This window comes from Amphiprion ocellaris, chromosome 4 (genome assembly GCF_022539595.1).
Source record: "Amphiprion ocellaris isolate individual 3 ecotype Okinawa chromosome 4, ASM2253959v1, whole genome shotgun sequence".
Classification (NCBI taxonomy): domain Eukaryota; kingdom Metazoa; phylum Chordata; class Actinopteri; family Pomacentridae; genus Amphiprion; species Amphiprion ocellaris.
This window is the reverse complement of record NC_072769.1, coordinates 16,871,170-16,884,391: the sequence shown is the minus strand read 5'-3', so window position 1 is coordinate 16,884,391 and position 13,222 is coordinate 16,871,170. Positions and strand designations below refer to the sequence as shown.

Below are 13,222 nucleotides of genomic sequence, written 5' to 3'. Positions count from 1 at the left end.
TTCCAGCAAAGTAATGTTTTACTTAAAACTGGCAAGAAGAACAAAAAGAAAGGCAGAATTCTCTAATGTTAAACAACCTAAGCTGTTTTAACTTTGGTAGAAGCATTCTCTCAAGTCCATCACTCAGAGTAAGATGTTAAATGAGAAAAAAAATTTGCAGGACAAACTCAGGCATCAGTTACATAAAAGATACAAGTTAAGTAATCAGGTTGAAAAAATACATATATGAAGTTAGTTCTGATGATTCTGTACATTTTTGAGCCACAAGGGGGCGACAGTGCAGCATTATTGTAACACAAGCGTTTCATAACTCACCCTTCACCCACAGCACTTATTCAATCTCAACTTTTATTATGAAAATATAGGGATCTTTTTAAACTTAATAATGCTTTTACAATCAAATACATAAAAATATACAGAAATGATTGAGTTAGCGGTACGCAGCTCAGGAATGCAGGGCTGTGTGCTCCGTCTTCTTCCATCAGAGGTCATCGTGCAGAAAGCATCATCATGAACTCTGCAGGGGGAGACAGAGATAGCAGCAGATCCACTGATAAGGACTAATGACAATCTACCATCATAAGAGGACAGCATGGGATGCAGCCACATCATTCCCAGCCCACGCTGAATTTTATTGGAGACCAACACCGCTTGTGGTGTGATGCCGTGACAAAATATTTCCATTATCACCAAGCTAATAAAGAATTGAAGCTCTGATGGGATGCTGTGTTAAAACAGAGACAGGATAAAGGAGCAGTTTCATAGATTTCTGTTCAACAGCTATGAATGACTGCACTAAAGACTTAACAACTCTATTTGTCCATTTCTTCATGTAACCAGTGATGAGTTGATTACCTCCTGTTTCAGCTCACAGTACTGATGACTTCATTTGTCAATCAAGGCAGCTATTGATGTGTCCTGTCAATAAAACCCAGAGCTTGAGGCAGGTTTTACTGAATCACACGTCCTCTGATTCCCATTGTTTTCCTGAAGGACTTTGCTCTGAAAGATTTCTGATTGGCGTTGTGGATCTATTGATTGTCTGAAAGCCTGATTCCACATTGACCCAGTAACATGTCTTGACTAGGAGAGGCAGCTCTGTCCTACTCATTCTAACACTTGAGTCTGACCTATCACAGGAACATTTTCACAGCTCCGGTAGGTGCTGTGGATGCTTGTCAGCCATGTGCCTTGTGGGATGTTCTGCACATGTGGTCGTCCTGGGCAGATAGACTCAAACGCTGCCCTCGGGGCTAATTGATGATAATGAGGACCACCTGCTTATTGATCCGTTCTGAGAATGACATGCTTATTCATATGTTCCCAATAATTGTAATTGATTGCATTGCTGAGACGAGACAAACAGGATCACACCTTTAAGCCTGCGGTGTGCTGAAGCCTGTAATCGCACTAACACACGTCTTGTTGATGGCACCTGCACATGAGCACACTGACACGCTTCCATGTGTTTATACGAGTATGTGACTGTGAATTGTGTGACACATTGCATTGTTGACTTGCGTGAGCGGTAGCACATGGTAATGTAATTTCAGCAGAGTCCTTGAGCTGTCTAGCAGTGTCTTTTCTTAGTGTGTAGCATGTGACAGGTGTCCAGGCATGTATATCGATTGGCTTAATGCACTACTGATTAGATTGAATAGGCCCTTCTAGGCATCCCACCTTGACATAACCATGCCTCTTTTGCCACCTCACTCTTTTCCCACCTCATTTCTTTCTCGTTTTCGGTGGGATTGCTGTGCAAGCACAATCCCTTTGTACGTTGCTGTCGGCTAAATCTCCTTCTGTCCCCTTCATGTTAAACAAATTTCAACTACATTCATTCTGTCCTTCTAGGTTGCTCTTTCCTACACCAACAGCCCAGAATCTTTTCTTTTCACAGTCCTCTCAGACGAGCTTTCTCTTCATTGACAGCACACCAAATGTGTTGTTATGAATAAATGCAGCATAAATGAGTGGGATGTTCTGTGCTGGATGCTAGTAATTAGAAATAATGTGATATTGTTAGAATTTAATTTTCAAGTTTAGATTGCTTTGGTCGAATTTACATTCATACAGAAAGCTCAATGTTTCAAATCTATCAGAAAATCCAGACCTCCAGTTTAAGTTGTTATTTCTAACTATCTGAGCTTCTTACTGTGCTTATAATATATCCATCCCTCTTGAAAGGTTTTCCTGTTTATTCTTTTCTTTCTTCAATTCTTCAATATAATTTGACTATTTTGACAGGAATCGTTTGGGGGTCATCCAATCAATTTCATATTTTCCATGAAAACTCACACTTTCATTCATGTCCTAATATAGTTGTACAAGGGTTTTCTAATCATCAATTAGCCTTTCAACACCATTAGCTAACACAATGTAGCATTAGAACACAGGAGTGATGGTTGCTGGAAATGTTCCTCTGTACCCCTATGTAGATATTCCATTAAAAATCAGCCATTTCCAGCTACAATAGTCATTTAAGACATTAACAATGTCTAGGCTGTATTTCTGATTAATTTAATGTTATGATCATGGAAAAAATGTTTTTCTTTCAAACATAAAGACATTTCTAAGTGGCCCTAAACTTTTGAACGGTTGTGTATGACTCTTTGATGTCAAAGTGAAAACAACTACATCAGGATTACCCTCTACTTTGCTGCATTAATTTCTTTTTTTCTTTTAACCTCTCAAACATTGAAGGGAGTCTCCCCTCTCTCACAAATTCTCCCCACAAGTCCCCGACTGCTCACCATCAAAGTCAATGTTGCCATCTTTGTTGAGGTCAATGTCGCCGAGGATCTCCTCCAGCTCGCCTTTCTTCAGTTTCTCCCCGAGGAGGGTCTTCATGCCCTCCTTCAGCTCATCAAATGTGATCTTTCCATCACCATCACAGTCAAACTGCAACGTGTGGGGTTAGCGAAGAGCAAGGAGGTGGGGACACAAGCATGTAGTGAGCAATGAGGGACAAATAAATAGATCAAAGAGAGTTAAAGGTGACACGAGGAACAAAGAGGCAAAGAAGACAATCACGTGTTCCTGGGATCCTGAAGAGAATGAGACTGAAAACGGTACAATTAAATAATTGAAATAAAAGCATTGAGTTCATTTTTACAGCATGTAGTTACAGAACGGCTGCATGAGGTCTAAAAACAGCTTGAGTCTGCAGATGGATCAGTGCTGACTCATGAGGTGTTAGTACATAAGTGAGAAAGACTTTTCAAGTGACTCTGAGTTGGAATGAGTTGAAAATTAATTCTTGTTTTCTTTCAGACAGCAAACTATGCTCTAAAGTTGCAGAACTTTCTGTTCTGAAGTTGCAGAGGAGATGAGCGAGGTCATTATTCTTCATGAATGGATTCAAAAATCAGAACAAGTGAGCTCCAAGCCTTTAACAACACTGATGCTGATACATGTTTGATAAAGAAGATACAGTGCAGACAATCAGAGCAAACAGTCATGCTAATTAGTTGGCACAATTTCCTTTAGAGCTCTGAATTTGAGAGCTACAACTGTGTATTTGTGTGTGTACTTGCATGTCACATTTTGGATTCTATAGCTTATAAAAGTTTTATAATAATAAATACTGACAATGCTTTTTACAAAAGCGAAAAAGCATCCAAACTTCATACATGAAGCCAGATTTATAATACAGATCAATGAATTTCATGAGCATATACTCTAATATGTTCTCAGTTATAGTCACAAAGAGCACATTATTGGTGCTGTCTGTGTTGCAGTGGCCATTAAAAACCTATCATGCTGTAATGTGTTACAGGGATGAGCCCAGGTGTGTGAAGCTGTGCTTATAAATAATAAGATCACCTCATTTGTTTTGCTTTCTACAGAGACGACGTCACCGCAGGGCCTTGAGCTCTTATCTACCTGCCTCTGTATTGATGCCAAAGGGAACAACTCAATAAACATTTCCTCGATGAAGCGTCACAACCTTTCAGATGAACTGGTATTTCGAGGGAGCATAAATTTAAAGGTGAAACAAAGAAATGTGGACAGCAGCAAGTAAGCTGCATGACAACATCATCTATAAGAGCATTTTCCTTTCTTCTGTATTCACAGCCAGCTAGCCCTCTTCCCTCAGACTTGTTTACAAGCCATATACACTTGGCAGTCACTCAAGAAAATTCCTGTTTCCCAGTTTAAAGCACTGTCAGTACCGAGTATCACTTGCTTGAAGTGATACCTCTTCACAGTTACCAGCTGGGAAACCTCTTACCTGTTTAAAGGCACAGCGGAGCTCCTTCAGTCCGACCATATGAGCCGTCTCAGCGAGCATCCTCGGCCCCATTAGCTCACAGAAATCATCAAAATCTACGTGGCCACCCCCTGCAGAAACACAGAGGACACACTCATATAATAGACACTCAGATGCACAGATTTACTACCAAAGCATGACGCATGTGTCTCCCTGGACTGTCTGTGCTGCGCATAGAGGATATTGACACATAAAATATGGTGTTGTAGGGCCATATTTATCTTTCTAGCAACAATGGTAAAAACCTGATTCAATAGATTTTGTTTGTGACACTACAATAAGATTAATATCAAATCCTAATTTTGAAGATTTTTTTCAAGACTGAGTGACTGTAACTCTGGATTCACTCTCCTTGTTACGTCCGCTGCTAGTCATGTGGTTGGTAATGGACTCTGTAGAGCGTCTGTGTTGGGATGGATTGTGGAGACTAAACTGTTTACAGCTGACTGAAGACTGAGCTCCAGATCCCACCTGACAGTCATCAGGAGTGATTGTCCTGGAGCTCCAGACCTGCTATCAGCCCTGGTCCTCCACACCTCCTGACTCGTCGGATTGGTCCGACACCACAACTGCTCCTCCCACAAGACCCCAGCTATCACCACACCTGTGATATAAATCTGCAGCCAAACTCTCAGTCAGGGCGGCTGGGATTTAGTGTGCCCAGTTCGCCCTGGTGCCTCTTGAGTCTGTGTGTTTCCTGTGTGTTCTGAGTGGCCTGTAGATTCTGTAGCCACTGAGGGGTGGCTACTTGGAATATAGCTCCTGTTAGCAGCCTGCTAATTTGATGAGAAGCTACTTGTGACTTGTGTATTCATGTGTTGTCTTGTTAAGAAGTGTGTTTTTTGAGGCACCAGTTTTATTGAGTTAATGATGCGCACTTGACACATTTGTATTGTATTAGTTTCTGTTGTTTGGTGTTGCTATTGTGCTTAAGTTTGGCTGAGGAGTTTAGTTGTTCTGTTTACCTAGTTTAAGAACTATATTAGACTTTGTTTGGTTTTATTTGGATGAAAGTATGTATTAGCTGCAGAATATTCCTATCACAGGTAATTGTACTTATATGCTGAATGGCTATGTTTTGTGTGTGTGTGTGTGTGCGTGTGCTTTAATTTATTTATTTAATTTATTTTTTGTTACATTAGCCTGTAAATAGCAAATACTGTAGTACTGCTACTACATGGCCTACTAAATGGACATCAGAATGCCCTCTAAAATGCATATGGTTGAAAAGCATCTTCCCCCTGCACTATTTAGAAGATCAGAATTACGTCCAACCATTTAAACTTTTATGCCTCCTTCAGTATATTTGGATAATGTTCATTTTGTCGTTAACTATCATAGGATAACGTTATTTCTTTTACACCGACAAATCAAAGATAAGATGGTTTTACCTTAGCTGGCATGTTTCAACTGCAGTTTTCTTCAGAGCGTCATCTGACGTGTGCTGACGTGTCCTTTTTTATCAGGTGACCGGTCGCCCGGACGAGTTGCTCCATGAACCGGGACGAGGGGGTCTACACCCTCTCGCATACCTGGGACTCCATCCTCCACAGACCACCGGACGGCGGGGGGCGTGGCCTATCTGACAGATTCTGACATCTGTCCGACTGGTCACCTGATAAAAAGGACACGTCAGCACACGTCAGATGACGCTCTGAAGAAGACTGCATTTGAAACAAGTCAGTTCAGGTAAAACCATCTTATCTTTGATTTGCCTCCTTCAGTGTTGTGATTGGCCATGTGTGAGGACACGGTCTGTAATCCTCGATTATTTATTTATTTTATCATTATTGTTTTTTCTATTCTTTACGCAACTATTTGTGTTTTTTTTTTGTTTGTTTGTTTTTTGACCTACCACAAACAAATGCGAAGCTATGAATGCCTTTCAGGACGCACTTCTGTGTGCTTATTTTTAAACAATTAAAACGTTTAACCTTTCTCCATGAGAGCCAGCATAGCCCAGCCTTAAAGATCTGGTATTACTGCTATTTTTTTTTTTTTTTTTTTTTTTGCCTTTTTGTTGGCTTTATTCGATAGATACACCGTGAGCTACAATCGAACCCAGGTGCTGCATTCATGGGTCGCTCGTTCAACCACTTGAGCTATCTGGGCGCCCTGTACTGGTAGTTTTATGGATTTTTATTCTATGCAATTACATTTTTTTTTTTTAAATATATCTGTGGCCTTCTATTTATCAAAAGTTCAGAATTCTAAAGTCATGTTTCCTTGCAGGCCAGATTTCCAAACAGCTCTATCCTCCAGCAGGCTGTTTTGGAAACCATTTGTGTAAAATATATGAATTATTTATGAATGACTATTGCAATTGACTGGAGGTGTGCCCCCTGGTTTACCTCCACTTCCTAATGAAGAATTCAAATTTTCTGTCTCATCTTTACCTGCAGCTGGAGGTGCAGGTAAAGGCTTGTTGTACCAAATGAAACCTCCAATGTTGGGAAATTCAATTTGAGAAGGAACCTAAAAAAAAACAAACCCGCAAACGGGCAAGGCATGACATTAGACAAGGATAGCTGGGATAAGGATGTGGGGTGGTGGAGGGGGGAGCACCGCACAGTTAGCCGGTTCCTGTACAGCAGCGCACGGATTCCTGGCTCCTGTGTATGGTGAGGAAAGCTTGTGGAGGCGGGGGGTATTGTTAGTCCCCTAACAAAGCAGAAGTGTTTTTTCCAAGGTACCCAGCAGGAGGTTGTTGACTTAACTCGGCTTCAGCACCATTTGCCAATAAAGATCTTCTAAAAATGAATTTCAGCCAGTCCTGACAAAAATCGCTTAGGTTAAATCTTCCCAGCATATTTGATTTGACTTTCCAGTGAAACATAGCAACAGGTTCAACTTAAAAAATGTTCACTCTTTAGACAGAAATTTTAAACCTTTGAATAATTTTAGTTTTTTTAGTAGTTTAACAGTGTAGTAGATACCTCATCATTACTCCAGTCAATTTAAAAAGCTAATTTTTTTTCTTTTTATCCACACTAGGCCTCTGGCTTGTTACAGCAGGGAAAACACAGCTGATGGTTCATTCAGTTCCATTAAGGGTTCCAGTGATACTGAGCAGGCCTGAACAAAAGCAGGACCTTGGCCAGTGCAGCCATCATTAACGTGTGTTTTCTAGAGCGTTTGCTGAAAGCTACAGTCAGCACTGGGCTTATGTACAAAAACTATGCTTTAGTCATAAGCTGAACAGGAATCTATCAGGTAGATACAGTGCATATTTATAAATGTATCATTTATCTGAGCTTTTTTAGTTTGAGAATACAAATAAAAGTCAGTGCGAGAACTTCATGAATATCCTCAGTGAATAGATGCTATTATATCAGTGTATTCAGCTACATGCTCATTGTGCTGCCTTCAGCCCAGTTAGAACCAGTTTGTTTTGTTTGACCTCCACTGTAGTTATCAGAACAGACTGATACAATGAGATGGCTCATGTTATTAGTTTGACAAAAGACAGGCTCATTTGATAGCGTAGACCAATGGGCTCGGACTGTTTTCATTCTGTGGGCCTTGGTGGGAGTGAAAGACTACTTCAATAAAACCATGCGGTCATTTTGTGGTTCCAAAATTGAATCAGTGCTCTGAGTCTTGTGGCTGTTGAGGAGAGAGAATCAAACCGCAGCAAAGTCTGTTTGGATAGAAAATAGTCTGAATGGTGCTGAATCATGAAACTAAGAGCTGAATCTGTCATCTAGTTATGGCAGCAGCTGTAGGAAATAAAAGGCTTCTTCTGGCATTTTCTTATTTTTGAGTTAGCGAAGGATTTTCATACTTGCCTCAAGGTAAAATATATTTTTTGGGCTGACTGACTTTACTCTTGTAGAGCAGCAGTCTGGGGGGGATTCCTCGCAGCACCTTGAAGAATTTCTGTGCTTTAAGTGGGTCAGTCTATAATCAGAGTTGAAAAATGCTGCTAAAAGTCTTGGGAGATTATTTTTAATTGATAGTGGGATAGTTGTTTTCAAAAAGAGACTGGATTTCAAAACAGAGCTCATTGTGCAGATATTGAGCTAGAAATGTCTAAAGCCCATTATACCTTATTGATCAAACCAAACCATCATTAAGATATAAGTCATATTATACAATATGAAACAGGGCATAAAAAATAAAATACACTGACAATGACCTGGTTTGCTCACTATTCTCTTAAAGATTCCCTTTCAGGTGCTAATGTAAAATGTTTTCCTACATATATCATGTATCTTTCATATTTTGAAATTTGATGTATAAAGCTGAAAATCTAAATCACTGTTTTTATGACTGTAATGTCACATCAAGTGGCAGTCATTTTATGTTTCCCATTGCCTGTACACAAAGATGAACGAACCCTCTGTTGCATCACCCAAAGGTTTACTAATGAGTGGCTTTGAAGCTCAGCATAGTATCGTTGCAGTGCCTGGTTCCTCCGAACTCCTGCCTATTAAAAAATGAACAAAGAGATGAAGCATGACAGACTTGTCACTCAAAGCAGTCATTCCTGAATTATGCATAGCTGTGGGCATCATACAATTTAAATATGTGAGTTGTAAAAAATTCACACCACCTTACAATTTTAGTAACCTATAGGGACTAAAACCCTTTTTTCTAGTATTTCTCTTTTTAAAAAATATTTATTCATAGTTTTTTTATGTACATTGTAGATAGATGTAATGTGTTACAGTTTTGTTTTTTGTTTTTTTTAAAAAAAGAATGGCATTACCATAATATATCGTTATCCCCCATCAGTCCCCTCCTCCTTGTAAAAATACAAAAATAACAGCAGCAACGAAATTTTTCTGATTAAAGAAAATAAACATAGGTTGCAAAGTAATACGGGCACGGAACCAAACAGGGCACGCACACACACACACTTTTTTCAAAAAAGGAAACTGCCATTAATACATGTTCTCAGCAAGTGAACCTCATTATACGCACTGCCTGCTTCACACAGGGTCACATACATTTTTACCCAGTCAATTATGTACTTAATTTACCTGTGCACATGTTTGTGGATACACCTCTGTGGAAACAAACCATGGCTACTTACATCCTATCATGCTTCACCCAAGCACAGTGGGATTGATTTCAAAGTGTAGAAATAAGAGAGGAGAGGCAGCCAGTGTTTGTAAAATTTTTCAGCTGAGCAACACACAGAATATTTGATCTCCTCCAATTTCAGAAATGACATGAAATCCCGCAGCCAAGATGCATTCAAGTGGGGTGAACTAATTTTCCAAAAAAGGAGAATTCGATTAATGCCATTTAAAGAGGCAAAGGAGATTACTCTGGTTTGTTAGCAGTCTTTCTAAACCCCTCCTCAGGGAGACCAAAGATAGCAATCTGAGACGATGGGTGCACAGTCAGATCTAGTATCAATCATATAAGATCATAAAAAGACCTCCAGTACTTCACCAATCTTGTGCAAGACCAAAACATATGGGTCAAGTCTGCTGGTGCCTGAGAGCATCTGTCACAAATATGTGAGAGGTTTTGATGAATCTTTGAAAGTTTAACTTGACTAAGTTAGATTCTGTGGAGCACTTTGAACTGAATGAGGCAGAGCCTTGTGCAGGAAGATGATAAGTTAACTGTTGACGTGTGTATTTCTGCTGTAAAGCTGGTCATTTTAACATGGAGGTCTATGGTGGGGATTAGTCATGTATTGCCAGCCCATTTTGTAGAACATAATGGTATGGATGCACTAGACTATCATTCTACTGTGTGTGTGCGTGCGTGCGTGGTGGTGGGGGGGGGGGGGGTGTAGATGCTCTGTCTGCTCGTTTACATTTCTACAAACCAATCACATACATCATGAGCAGGATTAAGTGAAGCACTGTTCACTCAATATAGTGACGGGTAGAATTGCACACTGTAAACTGCAGACTTCCAGTACAACCCTGCTGGATAGTGACTCCCACCCCATGTACGACACTCTGAGGGCACTGGGCAACTCCTTTAGCAACAGACTGATCACCCCAGGTGTGTGAAGGAGCATTACTGCATGTCCTTCCCTCCTGCTGACATCAGACTTTATAATCAGTACTGCTCCCAACAGACCACACACACACTCACATAATAACAGTTAGCCAACTGTCATGTGCAATAAACCACAGTGCAATTCATTCATGTAAATATTCTAAAATCTATGTTCTTTGTATCCTTGTCTTCTTCTGTTTTTCTTATTTATATTGTGTATATACTTCACCTCTTTAATTTATAGTTGTGTTCTCTTGCTTTTCTTACTGTCACTTTGCTGCTATGATGTTTCAAATGTCCCCATGTGGCACTAATAAAGGATATTTAATTCTATTCTAATTGTTTTGCATCCAGGGAGATAAAGATTGTGATTAAAATAGATAATTCACTGAAAAACACTAATAGGCATGGTCCAAATCCTCAGGAAAGCTTGAAGCATTGTGCTGTAGGTTGCTGCTCAGAGGTTGTTTCCTGTAGTGAACAAAATGGAAAAACACGAATAACGGAGGGAGAATGCTGAATGAAACTATCAGCCACTGGCAGACTTCTACCTGCATCCTACATCTGGTGAGTCAGACTAATGGAGGATTGACTGTCTTTTAAAGCCAACCTTAAGTAGCCATTAAAAGAACTGCAGTTTTGGCCACTACGGCTTTTGCTTTGTTTGTTCAGCCCCATAGGGCGCTACTTGATGTGTCCCTGTAATTTTTATTGATGTATTTGTTGGGGTTTTTTTTTTTTTTTGAGCTCTTGACTAAAAAAGTCTATGTAGGCTTGACCAAAAGTTATTTGCGTTCCATAAGTTTGTTTTCTGTCACTTTTTGTAATGGTGCACATCAAATGGAGACTTTTCCTGGAAGTGTGTGGAGCCATCACTCTCTCAATCCTGGATTTCAAGATCCATCTTCTAACTGCCTAACCAGGAAATAATTTACACCTGGGACAGCAGGTGAATCTAATTAACTAGCTGGCGAAACAGGAAACCAGCTGCACTCTGATCCCAGAGGAGCACAGCTGAAAAACACAGTGTTACTGTATCCGACGTGATGAAGCTGATTTGCTACGCTGTGGATTGAAGTCCAGTATATTGCTCAGTATCTGTGTTATTTTCCTGAAGGCCTGGTAATAAGATACACTTGTACATTAATCCTGAGTTTAGGCTACTTTTCAAAGCAGGCTTTTACATATATAGAAGTCTGTAGGACAAAATCAACCATGTGCATTAAACACATCTGGTGAAAGGTGTGATACAGTTTATTACAAAATTAATTCAAAAATAATTACTTGCATGATATTTGTCAAGCAATGTTTTCTTTAATTTGCTTTTTTTTTTTCACTATGCATTTACAATCTCAAAGAAAGTCCTGCAGCAACAACACTTCCAAAAACAACGTCCCCATTACCCTGGATAATCCATAGAGCCTCTTATCATCATAGCTACCTTCTTTAGTAGAAAACTGAGCAAAGCTGCCTTCAAGGTTAGATACTAGATACCACACTTTGGTCATTTACGTCCGATTGAAATCACAATTACATTTGTTTTGCAGAAAAAAATATCACAATGCGTTATTTATTAATGAAAGCATGAAAACAAGAATGAATCATTAGTGCTCTTTTTAAAATCTGAGTTGCAGTGTCTGTTTGGTTGACAGCAGCTGGAGGCTGAGGTCTGGCTCTGTACAAAAACAGTGAAGAAGAGGCTGTCGGTGATCTGTAAGCAGCTGTGTAGGAGAACAAGCAGCACCACAGCATTTAAATGGACTAAAGTGGTGTTTATATTGTACATTAGGTAGTTTATGCTGTTTTATGTGCTGGCCCATTTATTCAGGTAGCTGGCTGACATGAGCAGTTCAGTTTTCACTCTCATAAGGCGGCTCATGTTGGTTGTTGTTCAGAGTCTGAGCCTTTTGTGTTGTGTATCAGGCTGCTGTCTGACAGTGAGTGTAGTGTACCTGTCTGATGTGACTGACTGTAATGAAACAAGTTCTCCGATGGAGAACAAACGTAGCATTCATAACACAATTCATCATCAATGTGTACAGGGGTAAATAGAAAATCTAAACCAACAAAAGTTGCTACAGAGCTCTAAAACCAGACTTATCTTGGAGGTAAGAACATCTCATTTCTTTGAAAAACATTTCTTAAAATTGTTATCTTCCTTTTTTGTATTTTTTCTTTATTTTTTGTATCTAAGATCTCATGTTTTCAATGGGAAGAAAAGACACAAAGAGGATGCAGGAGTGTAGTAAAGGGAATGGGGATGCACAGATGGTGTGTTGGTAATTATAGGGAAGCGATACATGCTAAAATGTGGTGTGTCAGCAGCAGTAAATGGAGAATGGTCCTTAGTGACCAGACACCGTAACATCAGGTAAAATCTCAGTAAAGTTTGCCAACATTAGTTAGCATTAGCCACCATAAGTTAGTGGTCATACCTTGTTTAAAATATGTGAAGTGCTGTGAGATGACATATGTTGTGAATTTGCATTATACATCCATCCATCCATCCATCCATCCATCCATCCATCCATCCATCCATCCGTTATCTACACACCACTTAATCCTCATTAGAGGGGGCTGGAGTCTATCCCAGCTGACTTGGGGCGAAGGGAGGGGACACCCTGGACAGGTCATCAGTTTATCACTGGGCTACATATGAAGACAAACAAGCACACTCATTGAATTTGCACTATATAAATAATATTTAAGTGAACTGAATATCACACATGGAATCTGACTGTAGCTGAATTACGCAGTGGTGCACCTTAATGTATGTGAATGCCATTTTTATTTGTAAGAAAAATAGTGAGCTTCTGTTTTTAAAGAAATCAAACACTTCAAATGTTACACACCTAAACATCTGAAAACAGTTCTTGGCACAACTGATACTGTATGTAATTATAACTTCTCACTAGGTTTCAATATTAGGAATTTTAAATATTAAATATATGAATAATTGCATAATATATGTCAATGGTTCAA

At 39.6% G+C, this 13,222-nt stretch overlaps 1 protein-coding gene across 1 annotated transcript in view; it reads right to left on the bottom strand.

Annotated features, from left to right (window-relative positions):
- Positions 1–330: 330 nt before the first annotated feature.
- The window catches only part of cabp4 (calcium binding protein 4), a 30,021-nt gene continuing 17,129 nt past the window's right edge, over positions 331–13,222 (bottom strand). Inside the window, exons 7-9 of the mRNA XM_035957296.2 lie at positions 4,235–4,344; positions 2,754–2,901; positions 331–517 (exon numbers count right to left, since the gene is read on the bottom strand). Coding sequence (XP_035813189.2) covers positions 489–517; positions 2,754–2,901; positions 4,235–4,344 — 287 coding nt within the window. The 3' untranslated portion in view covers positions 331–488. The remainder of the gene's footprint in view (positions 518–2,753; positions 2,902–4,234; positions 4,345–13,222) is intronic.